Source organism: Habropoda laboriosa, unplaced genomic scaffold (genome assembly GCF_001263275.1).
Source record: "Habropoda laboriosa isolate 0110345459 unplaced genomic scaffold, ASM126327v1 scaffold2, whole genome shotgun sequence".
NCBI lineage: Eukaryota > Metazoa > Arthropoda > Insecta > Hymenoptera > Apidae > Habropoda > Habropoda laboriosa.
Window position 1 is genome coordinate 3,413,728 of NW_017100190.1, and position 10,023 is coordinate 3,423,750.

General features: G+C 43.4%; 1 protein-coding gene across 1 annotated transcript in view; it reads right to left on the reverse strand.

Moving 5' to 3' along the window:
- Window positions 1-331: 331 nt before the first annotated feature.
- The window catches only part of LOC108580028, a 20,268-nt gene continuing 10,576 nt past the window's right edge, over window positions 332-10,023 (reverse strand). The window contains exons 2-3 of the mRNA XM_017943685.1: window positions 6,153-6,349; window positions 332-577 (exon numbers count right to left, since the gene is read on the reverse strand). Of these exons, the coding sequence (XP_017799174.1) occupies window positions 332-577; window positions 6,153-6,349 (443 nt within the window). The remainder of the gene's footprint in view (window positions 578-6,152; window positions 6,350-10,023) is intronic.

Genomic DNA, 10,023 nt, shown 5'->3' on the forward strand with positions numbered 1-10,023 from the left:
ATCACTGCGTCGTATCTCCGCGAACAACTCGTACGATTTTAGCCGGAGAACCGTCGAGGGTTCTTATCAAACTTTAAACTGATCCCCAAACCAATCACCGTCGAATTCTTCTTCTTGTTCGATCTTCCGAGCGAAAATCGCGGTCGAAGAGTCGTCCACGGTGTCGTTCTTCGAAGAGATAGTTATGATAGATATGGTCCAGTTGATTCTCCGAACGACCCGAGCTGGATAGATGGATCTCGAGACGCGTTTCCTGCGGTTTGCCCGTCCGGAAGAGGCGGACTGGCCAGGATACGAGCGACTTGGGCTCGCGCGGCTCGACTCTGCCTTATTAAGGCCTGTGTCCAGGGGGCCCCATGAACATGGCTGCCGCGGCCGCGACATGGGTGTGCCTAGCCATGGCCGCCGCGATGAAGGGAGGCACTCCTGGTGTTCCAGGAGGCCCCACTCCGGAGAACATGAGGCCAGAGCCGAAACTCGGGTGAAGCAGCGGCCTCGCAGACAGCCTCAGCTTCTCGATTTCCGCCTCCTGCAGACGCTTCGCCTTCGCTCGCCTGTTCTGGAACCAGATTTTCACCTGGAACAGAGGAACACCGTGGAGAGTTACAAAGGAAACATATTAGAAATCCTTTCAGCCTTAGATTTATTCTTTTAACACCTTCGGGACGACAGAAAAATTCACGAAACGCTCTATTCTGCAGGAATTTGATATAATCGGATGGTTCGATTTTATCGAAGAGTTTATTTTCAGTTTTTAATTTTTTCCACTGGTGCATCACACAGTCCTGAACGTGTTAAATTATTACAAGGGATAGAATCTTCCAAGAGTGAGGATTGAGTCATTTCTTACAATTCTTCTCTGCAAATTTCAACAAATAAAATTGATAGATGCAATGGCATATATAAAATTCTGCTTAACTAACATTCGCTATTAACCCTTTAACTACTATCATCGCCCATAAGTGTCCCACGCAAATTCTCACTGATAACCGACTTCTCGATCTTCAAATCTTACTTGTACATTTATTTCACAAATACAAACTCCAAGATATCAAGCAAAACAGAAATTCCTAATCGTATTCCATACTCAGCGACCATTAACCCTACTTTTCCCACACACCAACCGCTTTACTCTTCAAAACCATCCAATCAAAAAAATAAAAAGAACCTACTCGACACTCGACAATCAAACTATGCTCCTCGGAACTTCCTTATAACACTTCTCACCGCACACAAACTCTCCAAGCTCTCGTTTTCACCGAACGGTATCTACAACACGCGTTCACATGGAGTCGAATGGAAACACTGTATAGCCGGAGAGGTACGCTAAGTAGAAAATGCCCGTGGTCGACGGACGGACGGGCGGGAGGCTAGGCGGTCGCGTAATTAAATAATTACGCTATCGATCAGGCGTAGTACGTAAGCGGTTCTAACGAGGGGACGCGACGGGATCGGCTAGCAGAGAAAATAGGCGCGCGGCGGTGCTGCATGAACGGCTATTTAGCGCGTAATTAGCCGGCTCAAATTGGTGAAAGCAGCCGGTCGTAGCGAGCCAGAGGCTGGAATTCGTCGATGTAGTTGGAAACTTGCTACGTGGAAAAATATGCGACTCGAATTCACGTCTCTCTCTCTCCTTTTTCTTTTTTTCTCTCCTCGGTTAATTGTGTTTGCACAGTCGCCGGCCAATTTTTCTGTTTGGACAGATGCGGCTGCTGCTTACTTGCTGCCGCTGCTGCTGTCTTGGCGAATCCAGCCTCGAATTGCGACACGCGTCCTCGTGCAACCGTTTATTTAACGCCTTGGTTAAATCGAACGTGATTTCCCGCCGGGAGATTTCACTGGAAAATTTCACGTATACGACGACCACCGGTTAACGAATCGACAAATTAATTGCTATCCCTGCAGAACTCGTTGCCACCGTGTGTCGTTAATTGCGCCTCGTTTCGGGCAACTTTGTTGCCTTCCGCGCAACCAGGTTTATCGTTAATTTTATCAATACCGAGAGTGTTGTAGATGGTAAAAGTGAGGGGGAAAAAAGGAGCTAGTGTAATGATTCTAATTGCAAGAATAGCGCAGCACTGGCCTAACAGCGTGCACGTACGGGAGAGAAAAGAAGAAGAACATTTCGCCTCGTGTTACGAACTGAGTGTAGCCTACGTTTTAATTAAAAACAGTGAACTCTTTTGCACGAAGGTTTGTTTTACCCAAGAGAAGAAGAGCGAGGTAGCGGGGATATTTGATGAAACACCGTGGAACGAGGACTCTGTCCGTCATCTCCGTGTACGCTAATATCCACGGTTCGGTGTACGTGTTGTAACGACGACAATCTTACCATTATCGTCATTATTATTCTCGTTACCATTATTTTTATCGAGGGTAATGCGCGTTGCTGGTACGCAGCTCCAGCGTACACACAGGGAATTAGCATTAAGCGGGTTGGAGCACGCGTAACGAGTTCAAGGAGCCGTAATCTGATCGCTAAAACGGGTATAATGTTGCAGGGAGTTACAGGGGTAAATAAAAATGCAGATGCGAAAAAACGATATAAATCGCGTAACTCCTTAATAAATCAGGCACCAGTGTCGAGGAGGAGGAAGAGGGAGTGAGGTTGGTGAAGAAGTGTTGGTTGCACGTAACCCATTGCTCGGGCTTGGCGTCGGGGGGAGGATACTCGTCGCTCTTAGTTAGAAAGTAGAAATCTCGCGTCGCGTGACAATGTGCAATCAAATCGTTAGCGGTTCACTCCGGGAGGAAAGACATATTGCGATATTCCGCGTTGGTTTTTCTCTCTTCACCAACGACTTCCTGTTTTTCACGGTCGTAGGCTAACACGCGTTGCCACCGCGCAATTTTCCAGGGACGCGAATAGCCACCGTTCGTGCTGCCTCGATCACCGTGACGATGGATTTAAATTAATCCCTCCTCAAGCCTATGGTTATCGTTCATGGTAACCTAAGCGAGCGTGTCTAATCGAAATTTACGATGGTAAACTAAAACTGGGTAATTTGTGATTGCTTGTACGCTCTTTTCTTTTTTTTTTTCACCGTTTATCCTTTGAAGTTCTGCTTACTCTTTGCATTCTTCGGGTAAGGGAAATGTTAGTAGCAATCGAAAATGTTTAATTGCAATTTACCACGGTAAATTGATAGTAATTTGTGATTGCAATTATTTTTTTACGGCTCTTAGAAACGATTTAAAATTCTTTGTTAACAGAGGTTTGTCCTTTGTAATCTTCGAGCAGTGCTAATGTTGATGATAATCGAAATTTACGACGGTGAAGTAAAACTGGGTAATTTGTGATTGCTTGTTTCGTTTCCCTTTTACGGGTCTCTTATGAACAGAGGTTTATCTCGGGAATTCTGCTTCCTCTTCGTATTCTTCGAGCAATGCAAATGTTGCTAATAATCGAAATTTACGACGGTAAACTGACGGTAGGTGATACTGACTTCAGAAACTTTATCCTCTAAAATCTTCCTTCCTTTATGTACTCGCCCTTCGAGCAGTGCAAACGTTAACAAGAACGAGAAATACATTCTGGAGCTCTCGAATACCGAAAAGAACGGCTCACCATCGATCGTCCCGAGAGGTAACGCGAAATTATTTCCACGAAGAGCGTGGCTATTGCATTGAAAGTGGCGGGAATATCGCAACCGAAATCGCGAACATACCTCTTCGTCGCGGGTGAATAATGAGAGAGGAAAGAGAGAGAGAGAGAGAGAGGCATTCGGGGTGGCGATTCGGTGCGGTTTCGGAAGGACGACGGAGTCGGAGGACACGAGGCGACGCTCGCCGATCGTAGCTTATCTAAGCAAATGAACGCGGACGAGGAGGCTTCATTTCGTCTGATGCATTGTAATGAATACGCAAAGTGTATCTGAACACGCTAGCCGGCATGCGATAATAGCCTCGTCGCGATCGTCTTTTTGGCCTGGCCACGAACACGTGTTATACCGGGACAACGAACGTCCTCCAAGGTATCAACGCGGTTGGTTAATTTTACTGCCGGCTGGAACAGCCTCGTTTCGCCAATTTTTCTCCTCCCTTCGCGCGTTATCAAAACGTTAAGTAACGCCGCTCTCCCTCTCTCTCCCCCTCGGTATCTCCGCACAGCAGTGAGTTTACGATTCGCCTGACAAATTTCATCGAGTTCAGACGCGATAAATACAGATGAAAGAATTTAACACGGTGCATGCTGATGGATAGAGTGGGTGCGCGCGCTGTTCGGCTTTATGGTTAATTAATACCACGCGGTAACCAACACCGTGTGTATTTTATTATTATCAGTAGCGGAAACAGTTCACTGCGCCTGAGTACAAATTAGAAGTGGAACCAGAATGTTACGGTCAGACTGGTACTCTAATGTACCGATAGCAATTTTTCTCTCGATTTCAGATACGGTTTTAATAACTGCCTTGCTGCGGGAAATTCGAGGTCTTTTCAACGTTTGGCGAGTTCGATTGTACTGTACTGTTCGTAAATATTGGGACACTATGTTTGTACGGAAGTTATTGTTCTTTTTACTAGTTACATTATGAGCTTCCCAGCTGAATAATTTTTCTCGGATTTTAATAATTTTGTAAATAGGTTGTTGCATTTTTCGGTGCAGTTCAGTTTCAGTAGAAATATATTTACGAATCGAATGTAATATTTATTCAGCAACTTATTTCTGGACAAAATTAATTTTTCTCCAGCTATTATAAAAAGAGATCAGTGAACATTGATCTTGATTTATCGTTAACCGTCTTAAAAAATTTCCTTTTTAATAATAAAATAATCGACAAATTTTGGCCACCTTGGAGTTTCAAATTGACCAAACTCACGATAAGTTACCAAATCCTAGCGAGATTCTCAAATCGACCATTTCACATGCGACAACCTAACCTAACCAAAGTTAATAAATAACCATAGATAACCATTTCTAAAAGTACCCCTCAATTTCACGTCAGACACTCTCCAAACATAAAATTCCCCCTTCACTCCTAATGTAAATAATCCTCTCTTAAAACGCGTTCATTAAACGAACTTAATCGACGAGCGTCCAGTTCAACGAGTGCACGTACAGAGCGATCAGGTGCCCCGAGTATATACGTAGAAATTGTTTTAATAGAATCATAAACCTCGTCGTATCGGTTCGCTCGAATTTCTTCACGGTGTCGCTGTAACCTGCAGCCACATTTTTGGCGAGAAAACAATTCGACCGTGGTCGTCGCTTTAAAAAAAGGCATCTTGTGGCGTAGGCACGCCAAATGAGCTCAGCTCCGCTGATCATTTCGGCTGATACAAAAATTCCGTATAATATCATTTCATTACGTTCAATTTAATTAACGTCAATCATGTTAATTGCTAGCCGACGCCGTAGAAGGGTGTGTAATTACCCGCTTCAATGTGATGTATCTGATGCGAGAGAGCCAGACGAAGAGAATTTGCTCGTTTTGACCGTTCGCGGAGTAATTACGCGAAACAAAGAGAGACGAAACGGTTGGCTAAGGAAGAAAAGAAATCTAAATTACGTGGAGAAGCGGGGAGAGTAAACAGGGAAAAGAACAAATGTTTCGGGGTGGTTGAAACGGTGGAACACATGTAAGTATGTACGATCAAACTGCAAGTTCAAGAGAGACGATGCCTCTGGTTGCGTGCGAGCCATGCTTTTTTGCCACTTTCTCTATTTACGCGTTTCTGAGAATCACTTCCATGCCACTTCCAAGCTCTAGTTCTTAGTATTTCATACTGTGCGCTGCTTCCAAGTAGCCGATATCTCGTTGAACAATCGATTAAACCCACCTTCTATCCAAACTTCTATATACCGACGTTCTGTTGGAACGATAATACCGCTCTTTAACATTTGTATACACACACACACACATACACACGGTGTTCGATGAAGTCGTACCGAATCGGCGATCGTTTTAAATCACCGGTAACGTTTTGTAGAAGTGACTCGATCCAAGGTTTGAAACAAGGAACGAACGTCGTTTCGTGGATGATGCACGTCGGTGAATTTACAATGTGCTGGATTGTAATGTTAAGGGAGATGTGTGTATAGAACACGGTGTGTTTTTCTTCTTCTTTGTTTCTCTAATGGTTAATTGTTCGCGCAACAGTCGGAGGCAGAAGATTTTAACGACTACCATCGACGTACGAGTGTCTCTCACCTGCGTTTCCGTGAGGTGAAGGGACGAGGAGAATTCCGCTCGTTCGGCGATAGTTAGGTACTGCTTTTCACGAAACTTTTTCTCCAACGAGAGCAGCTGCTGAGTGGTGAACGGCGTCCTCGGTTTGCGATTTGGCTTGTGCTTCCTCAGGGTGCACCTGACCGGACCTGGTCCCGGCCCCGGCAGCCTCAGGTCGCCTGAAACCGATCCGAAAAACTCACCGATCAGTGGCAAAACACGATGAGAGAGAGACTGGTTCTCTACGGTCACTACGGTGAATTAGAGATTTATTTGGAGGAAATTGGACGCCTTTTAAGGTGGTCTTGTGCACAAACGGGGGTTGGGAGAGGAAGAATTTCGGGGAATTCGGGTTGAGGATGCTGTAAACGGCGATTGAGGAGATGAATTAATTGCGCGGGGATCAATTGGGAGATATGCCGGGAAGAGGAACTTTTCAGATTTCTTTGGAGGAAGTTTGAGGTGATTTTGTGCACTTGGGGGTTGCAAGAAGGGTAACTTCTGTGAATCGAGGTTGAGGATATATTAAACGGTGATTAATTGATACTCTAGGAGGAAATTCATTTTTAGAGATTTATTTTGAGGCCTTTCGAGGCGATTTTGTGCACACGGGGGTTGTAAGAAGAACAATTTCTGTGAATCGAGGTTGTGGATATTTTAGACAGTGATTAATTGGAAGATATTTCAGGACGAGGAATTTTTTAGATTTATTTGGACGAAATTGGACGCCTTTTGAGGCGATTTTATAAATTTGGGGGTTGCGAATTGAGTGATTAATTGACATTCTAGAGGAAAATAAATTTTTGCGATTTATTTGGAGGCCTTTTGAGTCGATTTTATACACTTGGGGGTTGCTAGAAGAACAGTTTCTGAGAATTGAGCTTGAGAATACTTTGAACATTGATTGATTGACATTCTAGAGGAAAATAAATTTTTTTTGATTAATTTTGAGGCTTTTTAAGGCGATCTCATGCACTTGGGGGTTGCTACAAGGACAATTTATGCGAATTCGGGTTAAGGATATTTTAAACATCGATTAATTGCAAGGTACTCTAGGAAGAGGAATTTTTGAGATCTGTTTAGAGGAAATTAGACGTATTTTGAGGCGATCCTATAAATTTGGAGGTTGTAATAAGAGTTTCTGTGAATGGAAGTTAAGAATATTCGAAACAGTGATTAATTGAAACACGAGTAGCACCTACAGTGATTAATTAAAAGATACCCTAGAAAGATAAATTTTTAAGATTTATTTGGAGGAAATTGGACACCGTTTAAAACGATCTCATTCGCTCGAGGGTTGCAAGAAGAAGAATTTCTGCGAATTCAAGTTAACGATACTTTAAACAGTGATTAATTGGAAGATAAATAAGAAGTGCGGTGATTAATTGGAAGATCACTTTGGTAAGATAAATGTTTTGATTTATTCCGCAGAAATTTGACGCCCTTTAAGGCGATCTTACACATTCACGGGGTAACAAGAACAACAATTTCTACTAATTAAGCTTAAGGATATTCTAAGCGCTAATTAATCGCTACTCGAAGGAGATAAATTTTTCGAGATTTATTCGGAAAGGAAAAGAACAACGTAGACGGGGTTTACGCAGGATCTGGAAATTGAATGGAGAATTACCGTATACTTTTTTACGACGCCGGTGATCGAGAGTATATGCTAAACGGTGATTAATTAATACAGGAGAAAGATAAAACAATTAACCGATCGTAGATAGAAGTAAAGAGAAGCACGGTTGTATGTTGAAAGGGTGGTATTATAAATGTTGGACGGTCTGGTTGGTAGCAACAATGTAGTCGTTGTTTGCCGGCACGTAGAAAATATGTTGGTAATCGGCTGGCAAAACCCTGTCACGGTACACGATTAAGCGATGTTACCAGCGGGAATAATTAACGCGGTCGATCACATTACGAAGGTGAATTAAGATATCGACGAGGCCGCCGAGGATATTTTCTTGGCGACACGATAGCTCGCGTAATTATTCCGCAACTATAGTGCTTCATAAATCGTTCAATGTCGTTGCAGCTGCAGAGAAAGACGCACACAGAATGGGAAAAGATGGTGAGAGAGAGACAGAGAGAGAGAGTGAGAGTGAGAGAAAGGAGAGGAACGAAACGGAGGGAAGTGGTTCCAATTATACATTTCTTTTATTTTCTCTCGTTTTTCGTATCGCGGCCAGTCCGCGATAAAAATATTTACAGATGTTTATGCTCGCTCACTTAACGTCTATTTATACACGATTAACGCGAACGATTCCTCTTCCTCCCCTTCCTCCGCAGTTCCTCCCTTTTAAGTGGTTCTCGAATGGTTGATTAAAAAAAGTACTGTAATTCGTCGATAAGGTTTCCGGAGGTAACGAGAAGAGAAAGATGATCGAAGGAAAGTGTATAGGATCGTTTAATTGGTAATTATGCCAGTATACACTGGACCGATAGAAACAGGGCGAGATCCGCGAATATAGAGGCGTTTATAGTATATATATATGTATACATATATATCCGATAGCATTACAAAACTTTGTAATATTAATCATGTTTGCGCAGATTTGTTCGCATGGCGCGAAATTATCGGCTCGTTATTTCCGTGCGTGCATTGCATAATAATTATCTGCGGCCCCCTGATAACGTTTTACTCTGGCCGGCCGTTAATTAACGCGCCCACGGATGCTTCCATCCCTTGGAACTTTTCACCCACCTATGCCTCTTCTATTCCTCGTGGAAATTCAGTTCGTTGAACCAACCCCGTTTACGTGTTTTTTCCATTCGAAATTTCTGTCAACTAGACACCTTTCGTACAAACGCGAAAAATTTCAAAATCACTTCCAAGGGGAACGCGAAAAATTTTAAAATCACTTCCAAGGGGAACGCGCAAAATTTCATAATCATTTCCAAGGGGAACGCGCAAAATTTCAAAATTCCCACTTTCAAAGAGGAACGCGAAGAATTCCAAAATCACTTGAAAGGGGAACGCGAAAAATTTCAAAATTCCCACTTTTAAAGGGGAACGCGAAAAATTTCAAGATTCCCACTTTTAACCCTTTCGCGACTAGCGCCGGTTATATCCGGCATCCGCTAAGCGCGTCGCCTCAACAACTCAAAGTGAAGATTTATTTAGCGTACTGATGGCTAGTTCCGCCGTCGCGAAAGGGTTAAAGGGGAACGCGCAAAATTTCGAAATCACTTGAAAGAGGAACGCGAAAAATTTCAAAATTCCCACTTTTAAAGGGGAACGCGAAAAATTTCAAAATCATTTCCAAGGGGAACGCGCAAAATTTCAAAATTCCTACTTCTAAGCGGAACACGAGAAATTTCAAAATTCCCACTTTGTAAAGGGGAACGCGAAAAATCTCAAGATTTCGACTTCTGAAGGGAACGCGAAAAATTTCAGGATTGCCACTTTTAAAGGGGGACGCGAAAAATTTCAAAATCATTCCTAAGGGGATCGCGACGAATTCCAAAATCGCCACATCTAAGGCGAACGCGAACCATTTCAAAATCACTTCCAAGGGGAACGCGAAGAATTCCAAAATTACCACTTGTAAATAGGAGCGCGAAAAATTCCAAAACGACCACTTCTAAATGAGAACGCGAAATGGGAATAGCGATAAAAAAGGAACAAAGTTACTCGGATCTCCGGAGTAATAGATCACTGGCGAGTTTCCTAGCTAATTCGTTCGCAAGGCGACTTTCATAGGCGACAAGAAACTCGGCTGTGCGCGGAAACGAAGGGGAGAGGAGAAGAAAGAGAGAGAGAAAGAAAAAAGAAAAAGGTAAGGAAGAAACGAGCGAGATGGCCGCGCGAAAATTCAGCCTCGTTTCGCGTTAACGATCACGGCTCCCCGCC